We start from the raw sequence: 13,024 nt of genomic DNA, 5'->3' as shown, positions 1-13,024 counted from the left end.
GCACCTCTGCCATAGGTGCTAACATGATTTAAAATATTTAATTTTACTACTAAAATGAAGTTATCACCAACAACAAACTTTAGAATTAGTGCTATATATTCCAGGCTTAGCAATTGTGTTTACATTCCTCAGCACCGATGCCAACTCATTCAGTCTTTCCTTTAGAAAAGAGAGCTTATCAATTTGTGGATAGTCCTTTTCCTGTAGAAAAGAGAGCTTATGAGAAAAAGAACTGCTTCGAAACTCTTCTGGGTGGAAACTTAACTGTGTTCATTACATTCGATATACTCGCATAGATTTACGGATAGCAATGTTTACAACACAAGGGATATGGATGTAAATGCGATCGAACCAAGCCTACATTTGCAAAATTTACTCCAAATCTGATGGATTCACAAGAGATTTTTTTTGAACTGAAACAGTATTTGCACGAGGTTATCTTGGAAAAAGCATTTGCACAAGTCTTTCTTACGCCATTCACATCACAGTTCACGCACCACATGAGTTAATCGCAACATCCGTTGTAGGTCAATGATCCAGAGAGGGGCAGTTTGGTAACTACACTGAAAACCCCACGAAATCCCGTCATCAACCCCAATTTCCGAAGATACCCCGTCACGAAATCCCTCCGGTTCCCGCCTAGCCTCTGACCTAGCCGGCCAACCCACTTAGGGATGCAAATGAGTATTCAATTAGTATTTTTAGGTCATCATTTAATTTATTTTTTCTTCAATTTAATTGGATGGAAGCTAACATTTAATTTTTTTTAATAAATTTTAGATCAATCAAATAACCTAAACAATACAAAACTTGCATATTAAAGCATGTACAATGAGTTGCTTGAATGAGATATTTATGAAAAAAACTGACTTTTTTTCTCAACTACAGCTTATCTAGAGGGCAAAATACTTTCTTAAGCATCACTTTTTATATTAATGCTAATAAGATAGGTAATCATATTTATACACATGTATGTTTTATTTGTATTAAAAATTATAATTTTTATATAGTATATACTTAACATTATCTCTCTATAAACACTTACCGCCACGTAATGACCTGGGGTCCACAGGGCAGTTACGGCAGCCAGCTGCCATTTCGAAATTTTCGCCAAAGGAGTAACCGCGCAAGTCCCCGCCGTGGCCACGAAGCCACGAGAGGGAGCTTTTCGTCTTTTACAAAAGCCCCCTATTATTTTAGCAAACTGCACACCTATCTTGTAGTTTGCTCAAAAGAAGGCGTAACAAAAATATATGCGTAGTTCAAGGGGTAAATCGTAAGTTCCGTCTATAAGATCCCCACCCAGCCCACTGGGAGACGGAAAAAAAAATAATCTCGGTTTCGCTTCGCGTCGCGTGAGTGGGAAGGAAGCGAAAGCTCGCGAAAGGTAAAGGGGCTTCCGCCGCGCCCGTCTTATCCGAACCCCTCCCCCCGATTCGCCCGATCCCCCGCGCGATTTCGCGAATCGGTGGCGAGATCCGCCCGGTTCCTGCCCCGATCTGCCCTGATTCGGCCCCCGCGCCGTCGGATTTGGTTGGTGCAGGGCCTTGTCTTCCAGCGGAGCGGAGCGGGGGAGATGGCGGGGAAGGGAGGCAAGGGCCTGCTTGCGGCGAAGACGACGGCGGCCAAGTCGGCGGAGAAGGACAAGGGGAAGAAGGCCCCCGTCTCCCGCTCCTCCCGCGCCGGGCTCCAGGTCAGCAGCGGGCTACCCCCCTTGCGCGCTCTGCTTTCCGTTTCGGCACGCTTGCTTGGCGCGCGGTGTTAGGGCTTATTTAGATTTGAGTTGCCGCGCGCGCGGCTGTGCTGATGGGCTTGAGATTTGTGTGGTCTCGCGGCTCTCGCGCGTTAGGTTTCGTACGGTTACCAGTGGAGAGGTGCCTTCGTCCTGCGAACTAGTCCATCTAGTATGGTTTCGGTATGCGTTAGATTCATGTGTGCGCTGGATCTGCTGTTATTTTTGCGAAGGTTGCGCGCGCTAGTTGGGTCAGATTTTTAAATTTTTAGGGCTAATTTCCTTCGCGAACATTTTAGATCTGGAGCAGAGGTTGGTCTGTCTCGTTGACTTATGTGGTCTGTTGCGCACATTATTATGTTTGTTTGATTGGGGCAGGAGTACTCTGAGCAATTGTGGGTTCCGGGAGGTTTTGCTCTCTGTCTTCATTAGGGGTTCTTACATTCGGGATGAAAGCAAGCGATGGTGAAGTAAATTTGGGGACATTAGATATGATTATGTGATTGGTTGTCCGGTGGGTCAGGGTGTTGATGATGCTAGCGAATTACTTGGAGCAAGCTGTCTGTGAAAACAATTATTGGATAATTTGTCCAAGAAAAGAAATCTTGGACCTGCTGTGTGAATAGTTCCTCTTTTATCCTCCAATCTTCCTCTAATATGCAAGATGTCATAGTGTTTTGGTTTGGTGATTGATCTATCATGTGTATGTGCGTTCTGTTGTCATATCATTTTCAATACCATCTGAATCCATTTGTCATCATTCTGATCAAACAATTCTTATTGACTCTGTCGCATCGATGATAAAGGGTTATGATTCAGAATCACTAGATTCTTTAAGTTTATGCGATCTACCAAAACAAAATTGTGATGCTGTCATGATTAAATTAAAAAGGGATGCAAATACAAATGATGGATGTCTTTTTTTTGTTGTGCTGTCTTTGTGCAGAGCTTATCATATGTAGTTGTTGACATCTTGTTTTCATCCCGATGGTGAAGTAAATTTGGGGGCATTAGATATGATTATGTGATGGTAAAGTGCTCACTAATTTTTCCTCTTCTATTGTAGTTCCCTGTTGGCCGTATCCATCGCCAGTTGAAGCAAAGGACTCAGGCAAATGGTCGAGTTGGTGCTACTGCAGCAGTCTACTCTGCTGCCATTCTGGAGTACTTGACTGCTGAGGTTCTGGAGCTCGCCGGGAATGCTAGCAAGGATCTGAAGGTGAAGCGTATCACTCCTCGTCACCTGCAGCTGGCCATCCGTGGAGATGAGGAGCTTGACACCCTCATCAAGGGCACCATCGCAGGTGGAGGTGTCATTCCGCACATCCACAAGTCCCTGATCAACAAGTCCTCCAAGGAGTGAAGACTAGGAGATGTGCATCGTAGTTTAAACTGGACTTTTATGTGCTCCTGTGTTGTAAGTCCCGGTCATCGTGTAGGTTTTAGTTAAGCTATCAGGTTGAAGTGATCCTTCTGTGTAACGCTTTCCTGGTACTGCGTCAGTTATTTGAACATCGTGTTGTTGAGTTGTTAGCTTCAGGGGTGCAAACCTGGATACTTATTTAGTTATTGTGACTTACTATTCCAGTTCTGTCATTGTTTGTTTTTAATTGCCCCCTTGTATTTTGCTGCGATTCTACCTGAATGGATTGTGTACTGCCCATATTTAGGGTTAGTTGCTAATTTGGATGCTATTCCTCTTGTTTGTTAAGTTGGCTTTCCATGTTTTGAATTTGCAAGTGCAGATCAGTTTAGTCTCCAAAATTTAGAGCCGTAAAATTTGCACTGCAGGATCTGGTGGTCTTCTACATACGGTAGGTAAACTTCTGTTCTGCTATGTCTGATCGCTGTTGCACCCCTATGTCTCGATGCTGTTGCAGCGTAAACAGATGAAGCAGCCATCAATGACGTATGTTGCCGAGCAGTTTTCTAAGAAATTTCTCAACAGGCAATACCTTTCATGCATTCAGAAACGCAAATTTATTTACTCGAAGCTGACTAGATCCAGCTAGATGTGTAGGAACTAGGAAGTCACTTGATTCTTTTGTTCTTGCAGGCTGGTCTGGTCTGCTTCCAAGGTCCGAGTTACCTAACCTAGTCACTCAAGCAAATTACTGTCATTCTGGCTCCAAGTCAAACCCAATATCAATAACCAAATAAGCTCTCCTCATTTGTTCATCCTGAGAAACTTACCCTGCGCTTGCACTTGGTACAATGCATCAGCATCACCAGAATAATCTGGGCATGACAGAGGCATCTTCTGTTCATCTCACTCTCTTGCTGCAATTCACCTGCTCTTTACTACCAGCAAGGTCTTGCGTGGCACAAATTTTAGTAGCAATCTCTCTCGACTCTGAGCTGCATTACGTGTTTCACTACCGAGACTGGTCTCTGTCTTGAGCACAGGGGCAGTGAAAGCGCCGGAAATGATTAAGAAAACCACGAGACCGCCAGTTTTTCCACAAAGGGCACCGCCCAGCCCAGCGTGGTCTCCTTTGTTTACCAATGGCAGGATGTTTCCACCCTGCTTCCCTCCATTCCCCTCTCCTCTCGACACCTATATCTTCTCGCTCCTGCTACATGACTACTTGTTCACCTACCTTCTTCTCTCCCCTCCTGACATTGTTCAAGTGGTGTAGCTAGCTAGCTAGCCGCGAGAGACTAGAGTTGCATGGAAGGGCTGACGAGCGAGCAGATAGTCGCGTTCCGGGAGGCCTTCCTGCTCTTCGACAAGAACGGCGACGGTTAATTTTCGCATCTCTCCTCATGCGTTAGCATGCTTTTGATTTGATTCGGTGTTATTTGTTTTGAGATTGTTTCTTTGTTTTCTCTTGCTCGGTTATAGTTGGTTTTTGGAAGTAATGTTTAGTGTTCCATTGTAATCGGGTAATCATGTACGATCCATTGTTCTTATCTGCTACTGCGGATTGCACTTGTTGTTTCTGAGGTATGAACGTTTTTTAAGAGAAACCTCATAATTATAAAGTAGTCAGCACTCACTAATCTGATTCATAAAATAAGATGGTTCATAGTTTTCTTTTAATGTACTGTGTGCGGTATCACCGTGTCAAGCAGTAGATGGAGGAACTCTCATGTCCGTTGAAGATGGTTCCTTGAAAGTTCTTAAGTTCTTTATTTTCCCAATGACAATGATGTGCTGTATTAGTAGTAATTTCGGAGCTTTATGTTGGTCAAAGATGCTTTGGTATTGGCTCACTTTTTGGAATTATAAGATGGGTCCTTAAATGTTAATTTCCAGTGAATTAATTCCTTTAGGAAAAGTTGTCGCCAAGTTGCTGAATATCTTATCTCTAGTGATCGCCAAGTTCTTCAAGTAATCCAAAGCGCGTCTTTGGAAACAATCTTTTGTGATGGTTATGGTGATATTATTGGTCACTGAATTTTATGATCCGCACATAGTTAAGTAGCCAATCATGCTCTAGCTTTGGACATCTCTATCTTAGGTCAAAAGTTCTGACCATGATTTCCACTTGTCGTCTTGGATATGCACAGAAACCTGAGTGCAAGCAGCATCACTCAATAGGCAGAGGCTTATTGTCATTAGTTTTTTTTTATAAAGGAAGTTTTATTGATTCTTATTGTTACATCAAAATGATACAAGAAAATAATATTACACTTTTAGTTTCTGCATAACTCGGATGCACACAATCCAAAATAGGAAAAGAAAAAAGGCTAATAGCAAAGGAAAAAACAAAATAGTCGGCACACGGTCTAAAAAGGAGCATCAATTTAAAGCCTAGACTGCTATCCAAAGCAGGTAAAAATCTTTTTGACCGTCCGCTCCAAAAGAGTACATGCCAACACCATCATATGTTGGTGCTCCTGCCGCTGCAACACCGCCCATGTATGGAGTAACCGGGTACATGTAAAAATAGCATGTAAATGAGAATTAATTTTGGTAGGATAATTATTTCCCCGAAGTTCAATCTATGTAGCGGTAGATCTCTAGAGTGTAGCTCGTGGAACAATGTCATCAAGTAATCCTTGATAACGTCCCAAAAGGTCTGATAAACTCCGCTGGGAAGCCATCGGGCCCAAGGACTTTATTGTGTTCCATTTGGAACATGGCATCTCGTATCTCCTTTTTTGTGAAGGGGGGTTGTAAGAATTTATTACTTTGGCATTCGTTATCTGTGATATGTCTTCGATTCATGATTCACTCATAGCGAAGTTATTCATCACATGTGGACCAAATATATCTTTGTAGTATTTTGTTACGTAAGTCTTTAATTGAGTTTCACCCTCTATTTTCCTTCATCCTGCTCTAGGTAAAATACACGCTGTTTTTTATGTTTGCCATTTGCTATCATCTAGAAATAGCGTGTGTTATTATCCCTATAGAGGATTTGTTTGACTTTGGCTGGTTGGTAATATTTTGTTTCCTCTTCACGAAGGAGTTTGACTAGCTTTTTATTGCCTTGGTTCTTTTGGTGGATCTCGGATTCATTTAGATCCCGTGATTTTGATGTTTTGTTTGTCCACTTTTGGATTGATGTGTGGCGTTTAGCTGGTCGGTTCCATATCTCCTTCACCCGGTCAGCAAACCCTTCACAAGCTAGCCATTCAAGTTCTAGCTTAAAGGGTCTATGACCACCTTGATGGACCGAGCCTCCGGTATCAAGAAAAATAGGGGTATGATCCGATACTTCCGTTCTTTGCAAGGCTTGCACGGTAACCAATGAACATTTCAGTTCTCATTCCGTGGACCTTAACACCCGATCCAGCTTCTCAAAAGTGGGTTTTTGGTGATTGTTTACCCTTAGGTATATTGTCATTAGTTGACAAGTGGGATGAAACCTTTGCTACATGTAGGATGCATCAGCATGGAAGAGCTGGCTGCAGTGACTCGCTCCCTCGACCTTGATCCGAGCGATCAGGAGCTCAACGACATGATGAGTGAGGTCGATACGGATGGCAATGGGATCATAGATTTCCAGGAGTTCTTGAGCCTCATCGCCAGGAAGATGAAGGTGGTAATTTCATTAAAGAAAAATCAAATTCGTAGGAATACTACATTGGTGACTTATGGTGGCATCTGCTTCCACTTTGCCAAACTGGAGTTGCCAACATCTCTGCTTGTGTAACGCCTTTGAGGTCCGATGCCGATTGCCGATTGCAGGATGGAGATGGCGATGAAGAAGAGCTCAAGGAAGCCTTTGAGGTCCTAGACAAGGACAAGAATGGTTTTATCTCCCCTACTGAGGTAGGAGATTAGTGCCTTCGCAAGTTCAGATCTTTAATTCCAAGCTAATTATCATGTTTACCTTGTTCATGTCGACGTGTGCAGCTGAGGATGGTGATGACCAATCTTGGGGAGCAGATGACCGATGAGGAGGTCGAGCAGATGATCAAGGAAGCGGATACCGATGGCGACGGGCAGGTGAACTACGATGAGTTTGTGCTTATGATGAAAAATGCTGAACGGAAGATATCTGGGTGAAGGGATCTTATATGTGTGAAACCATTAGTTCTCAGATTGGATGCTTCTGCTGTAAAAAAAAAATAAAAATCACCTATTATATCTCCAGTATTATGATTGTACGTCAAATGTGATATTTTGTTGTAAGTACCACGTAATTTGTAGTTTGTAAGGTTGTGATAGTGTTTTTTATAATAGGTTGTGATATTGATTTTTTTTTCCATTGTTAGGTTGTGATTTGTTTCCGAACTGTATTAGCTATGTAATACTTATTAGAATTGCCACAAATATTTAGAAGTTCATGTATCCATGTTCGTTTGTTCTCCATGTTACGTTAATAATCTTTATGATGTCCTTTCTAATCCCTTTCGCTCATTTCATTTCTTCTGAACAGTGATTGTTTCCTTTTCTTTTCATTTGGCATCAAACTCACGCGGTTTAGTGAAAAGAGCACCAAATTTGAAATCGTTCCTAAAAAGGTTGTGGGTTCCAAAACATGAAGTTGACCCATGAACAACTATGCTCACTGATAAAAGTACCTAGGTGTTGATGCTCACATGTTGAAAAAGAGCTAGTGATAATCATCAATTCATCACTCCAAACCTGAACCGTAGCCAGATGAGTAATTTGGAGACCTAATTTGCTTTAAGAAGACACCTTAGCAAACATATCAAGCCTTGGATATATCACCACATTGTATATGTACAACTTGGCATAGGATACAGAACCCATCCTTATTGACACCAGACACATGATAGGCTCCAGTGCAACACTGTCAGCAGATAGGGCACATTACAAACCACACAGTAATGTCTGAACCAAGCCCAATGTTGCAAGTCTTGCGACCGGTATACAATCATATAGCATTGGTTCTATGTCGCAAAGAACTGCTTGCGAGATATAATAGTATTCCTTATCGGAAACATTTTTCAGCTTCTAGGCTGCAACTGGCTCACGCAATTTGCTGTTGCCCTCTGATGGTACCAAGCTGTCATAGTATTCAACGAGGACCTTCCATCCACCTGGGCACATAAAACCATCTGGGGGACTCTCGCGGTTCTTGGCAAGAGTGCGCATCTGTATAACAAGGGAGGGTTTGTTAGGATTTGGCCACAAAGGATTGGTGCCTCAATTTACTATATCCCAACAATACTGAAATGAATTACCTTTGTGCCAGAGATGAACAGGAAATCATCTTTCCTTGATGGATCAAAGAAATCCATCTTCTGTTGCTTAGTGTCATATGCAGCCACCTGGTCCAAAATAAGAGTCGAGAGAAATGTCAAGAAAACATAGAAAAATTAAAATAAGATTGACATGTGTAAAGATGTGCAGCAAACTGATAATTGCAATATGCTGTTCTTTACTTGCTGGATATGCATGCAAAGAAGAAATCAGGCCGGGAAGGATGACATACCTTGAAAGGAAGGATATTGAGCTTCTCAAGGCCAGGAGCCATGCTCAAAACCTTTTTTCCGTGATCAGCATCATAAAGGTCCCTTTTCTTTGTGGGATGGCTCATACCAGCAGGATCCCTTCCAACAATGTAGAAATTCGCACCAGCATTAATACGAGCCTTAGCATGCCACTGCACCTCAGTTGGTCCAGCATAATGCATTGGAGAGGGGAAGATTGCAACAACTGTTGATTCTGGGTTGAGGACACCTTCCTCAAGAACCTACCAAAAATCACGGACAGAGTGTTAGAATAGTGCAAGAATTGGACCTTCAACATATTATAGTAGTGCCATCAAACCAACTATTTCATTATAGGAAAACGCACCATTCATTTTATACTGGAGTTTTAAGTAATTATTCTTGTACTAGAATTTAAGTGACTCTTTTACTGGAAATTAAATAACCTTTGGGAACACCTTTCTTGAAGACTAGGCAGAAGTTCTCAGTGCTAAAATAGCAGTTTCCATCAAAACATACTGTTATAGAGAACAAAAGTTCTCAGCGCTAACATAGTAGTTTCCATCAAAACAGGATGTTTAATTTAATGATATAGTTGTTACTAGTGAGAAACCATTAATTAAGGCAAAGGTAAGGGTATAATTATCAGAGCTGAATACCTTCTCATGCTGCCTCATTCTCCAACTAAGAGGCACATCATCTGCTTTTGTAAATCCTCCCAATGGATGGAGCAGGAGAACAGGGTTTTTGTAACCCATCTTCAGGAGGCGTCTGCGTGTGTCGGTCATAAGCAAAGCATGCCCATTGTGTACAGGATTGCGCAGCTGGAAAGCAAATACTGCATCTGCATTGCGCCTGGCAAACTCTTCGCGCAGCTGTGCCGGAGACAGGCGATACTGATCAAGACCATCATTGTACTTGATTGGTTCTATAACCTCCAAGTCCCCACCAATCAACCAGTCACCAGCATTGGTAATTGCCTCCTCTACATAAGGCAATCCAGGTGCAGTTGTCCCCCATGTCCTTGCTATTCTTTCTTCCTTATTGTGCTTGTAGATCTCAATGCTGAAAAATGAGAAAAAAGAGAATTATCAAGAAGCGCAAAAACATAACAAAGTGAAAGAACCTCATTTATGTCATATCAGGTTAGACTTGTTTCTAACAAGAACAGTGTAGAATAATTTTTTTGTTAATAGTCAGATGAATATCTGGACTTGAGATTACAAAGGTGCAGAGACGTACATGTTTGGTGTTATTACGTCACCTTACACGTTTGAAAACTACACCTGTAAACTGACATTCCATTCTCCTTTCCGATGATTTGACGTATATAGAAGTTTGTAAACAAATGACACAAAATTATCTGCGTGACATAAGGGCATAGTATCATGCGACCCTTTTGAATTCATATACCTAAAATACTGGGACGCGGCGAAAATAATGAAACAAACTATCTACTAGAGATACAACCGAGGTCAAGGTCCGAGGGTATGTCTATCGGCGTACGCATACTGCAAATTAGCTGATAACGACCAAAATATACAGATATCCTGGTATAGTATGACGATGGTTCTCGCTGTCATAGTCCAATTGACAACAGAGGGAACCGCGTGCTATCAAAAATACATTAACCACCAAGATAAAACCACTTGATGATAAAAATTGCCCATAACAACAATTAACTCTATCATCATGTGAGGTATCAGTGACCAGATTATTGGCAAATACTAACACAACACGTTCAGGGAAGTCACCTAACGCATTGTCGAGTGGGTCAAGCTCTGCACCTGAAAAATTGGGAAGACAGATACCTTCTAAATCCGTGTATGTTTCTAGCTAAAGAAACTACTCCTGAACCTAATTAACCAGAAACGCCGCCCGGAGTTCCAACCCAAACAGCAAAAAATATGTCTTTGGGACAGGCCCACAAAATCATCAGATTCTTACATGTGTTAATCGATCATCTTCCGCTTACCAATGCATATACAGCCAATATACGAAATGTCTAAGCAAACAGCAATACGAGGACAAAGGGGAATTTCGTCTTACTCGCTGAGTACGGCGACGGGGCGGTCGCGGTCGTCGACGAGCGCGATGCGTGTCGCGCCGTCGGCCTGGATGGCCCGTCGCTGGGCGTCGCCGACGGAGAGCACGATGGGGACGGACATGTTGACCATCCTGCCATCGTCGCCGCGGATGGCGTTGAAATGAAGTGCTTGGAGGAACTCATGCTCCCGCATGAACCCGCGCAGCGGGCTCGCCCACCCTTCGCTCAGCACGTGCAGCCACTCCTTCTCCACCCGGTCCAGGCGCACCCGGTGCGGCAGGGACGCCGCCTCCCGCCGCAGCGCCGCACGCCGCCCGCCCTCCTCGGGCGCCACCAGCTCCACCAGCCTCCCGCCGTCGGGCTCGATCAGGCTGGCCCGGCACCGCACCCCGGCAGCCTTGGTTCTCCCCACCTCGACGCCCACGCCAACCCGCACCCCGCGCGCACCCACCACGGTGCTCCCCTCCGCCGCCACGCCCACCCGCGACGGCGCCACCCCGGCGCGGTCGCGGCCCGGCTGCGCCAGCTGCGAGAGCCTCGCGAGGAAGGCGACCTGCGTCGCCATGGCAAGCTGCTTCTTGATTCGGTTGGTCTCCTCCTCCGCCTCCTCCTCCTCTTATAATGCGGGTGCTTTTGTTTGGTTTTGTATTCGCCGCCACCAGACCTGACCGGACCCATCGCGGTGGCTGCGTGAGCTGGGTCGGGCGGGCGATTAGGAAAAGTGTTGCGTGAACCTGGATGGGATTGCGGGGAGATGGCCGTGGGCGCGGTGAACGTAGACAGCCGAGCCGGGAACGTGGGGTTCGTTTAGCGTGTGTTTGGTTTTTTGGATTTGATAGGAGACGATTATTCAGTTTTTTTTAAAAAAATTTGGTTGGAGGATAAATTAGATAGGATGATCATCTAAATGAAATATCACGCTGGATGAGTTTATTTATCAAAAACTGCTGAACGGAGTTATTCATATTCTACATGAATTTTATCTCTACTGATATGGTATATTCTAGTTGATTAGATTAAATGTATTTTTTTAGCACGTTTTAAATAAAATTATCCCCTAAATTGTTTATCTGATTTGCGATCTGATTATATCATTGTATTCATTACCATTAAAACAATAAAATAAGATCTCGCGTGATTATATTTTGATAAAAAACTAAATTTATGATAAACAGATCCCACAAAATTATAACTAACCCTATCCAAGTTCTATCCATTCAACCAAACAAGAAATTACATCATCCTATCCATACTAAACAAAAAATTAAACTATCTCATCTAATAAAAATATAGATAGTCATACTCCATTCAATATTATTCTCTAACCAAAAGCACTCTTAATGGGGTCAGGATAGATCATCGTGCAGCTTGTTTGCTTTTGGGGCATTTTTGGTGCTTTGTTTAGGGTGGTGAGGATGGATTTGGACTGGTCTTAGTGTGACACCTTTTCTAACGTATGAATTTGTGTATCTTTGCTAGGGCCGGATTCTCTGCGCTGCCAAGTTTGTGGTACGTACTACATAAAGTTTATGTGCATAGGGAAATCCTAAACGCATTGTTAGCTCTTGTACCGTAACTTACTAATCGATGGAATTTCAATTTGAATAAGGAGCCATGGCCCACCTTAGCCGTAACTAGACCTGAGTATTTTGTGGCCGGGCCGGCAAAATTTGTGTCCAAACCTGTCCGTGGGCAGACGTCGGGCTGGGCTTGGGCTTGGGCTCGGGCTAGGCCTGATTTATTTTGGGTTTACTGACCTTTACCTAAGCCCGCCCATTAAACCACTTCGGGCCTTCATTTTTGGGCTTTTTTCAAGCTGGGCTCGGGCCGGATCTAGCCAAGTTTGCCTATGAGTAACTAAGCTATGCCCCTGGTTGTTAGTGTTTCACGGATTCGAAACACTACTTCGAATTTGTATTGTAGCTGTGTATGTAATATATTTGCGGGCGTGCCAGTATACAGAGTATACAAGAGACAGGAGACGATGTAATGAAATTGTAAACTTTATTCATTCATATTGAATTCATAAAGTATATCTTTTGATTACAAAGTTTTACTCCACAACACACACGCTATCTGACTATATTCATGATCTGGCAATTGCTTTGTCTTGATTCCCGGGGCTTCGTGAAGCTCTCCGGTTAATTACGCCCGTCATCGGGCTACCTCCGATTGAGCTGCGCTGGTGGTCGTCGTATTGATATCGTCTCCGAGTCTGCAAGGCTATAGTCACACGCAACAAAGACCAAGCAAAGTAAGCGTTAAAAATCAAAAGCAGTAAAGAATGGGATCACAGTCTAGCATGAGCTTTTTGGACTGTTTATGTATCCCGGATCATCATCGGCTACGTAGGTCTCAGAATTGTGTTTTTGTAAGAAGAGGTGGGCTAG

General features: G+C 43.3%; 3 protein-coding genes across 7 annotated transcripts; 2 read left to right on the top strand and 1 right to left on the bottom strand.

Annotated features, from left to right (window-relative positions):
* Positions 1-1,239: 1,239 nt before the first annotated feature.
* On the top strand, positions 1,240-3,415 carry LOC133915475 (probable histone H2A variant 3). Its single transcript, XM_062358649.1, has 3 exons — positions 1,240-1,387; positions 1,544-1,693; positions 2,799-3,415. The coding sequence occupies exons 2-3, from the start codon at positions 1,577-1,579 to the stop codon at positions 3,093-3,095; spliced, it is 414 nt and encodes a 137-aa protein (XP_062214633.1). The 5' UTR covers positions 1,240-1,387; positions 1,544-1,576; the 3' UTR covers positions 3,096-3,415.
* An 829-nt stretch (positions 3,416-4,244) lies between these two features.
* Positions 4,245-7,482, top strand: LOC133915474 (calmodulin-like protein 4). Of its 5 annotated transcripts, XM_062358644.1 has the most exons (5): positions 4,245-4,476; positions 6,261-6,424; positions 6,566-6,723; positions 6,873-6,956; positions 7,041-7,482. In XM_062358644.1, exons 2-5 carry the CDS (start codon positions 6,340-6,342, stop codon positions 7,191-7,193), a joined length of 480 nt encoding a protein of 159 aa, XP_062214628.1. In that variant the 5' UTR covers positions 4,245-4,476; positions 6,261-6,339; the 3' UTR covers positions 7,194-7,482. The 5 variants fall into 5 exon arrangements, with proteins under 5 accessions (XP_062214628.1, XP_062214629.1, XP_062214632.1 ...); XM_062358645.1 differs by lacking the exon at positions 6,261-6,424 and having other exon boundaries at positions 4,255-4,476; XM_062358648.1 differs by lacking the exon at positions 6,261-6,424 and having other exon boundaries at positions 4,259-4,476; positions 6,576-6,723.
* Positions 7,483-7,830: 348 nt separating this feature from the next.
* LOC133915473 (ATP-sulfurylase 3, chloroplastic-like) lies at positions 7,831-11,264 on the bottom strand. Its single transcript, XM_062358642.1, has 5 exons — positions 10,637-11,264; positions 9,247-9,652; positions 8,590-8,850; positions 8,339-8,425; positions 7,831-8,249 (listed from the first exon to the last, which is right to left on the bottom strand). Exons 1-5 carry the CDS (start codon positions 11,197-11,199, stop codon positions 8,109-8,111), a joined length of 1,458 nt encoding a protein of 485 aa, XP_062214626.1. The 5' UTR covers positions 11,200-11,264; the 3' UTR covers positions 7,831-8,108.
* Positions 11,265-13,024: the final 1,760 nt, after the last annotated feature.

Source organism: Phragmites australis, chromosome 4, assembly GCF_958298935.1.
Source record: "Phragmites australis chromosome 4, lpPhrAust1.1, whole genome shotgun sequence".
Taxonomy (NCBI): Eukaryota; Viridiplantae; Streptophyta; class Magnoliopsida; order Poales; family Poaceae; genus Phragmites; species Phragmites australis.
This window is presented reverse-complemented; position numbering and strand designations above follow the sequence as displayed.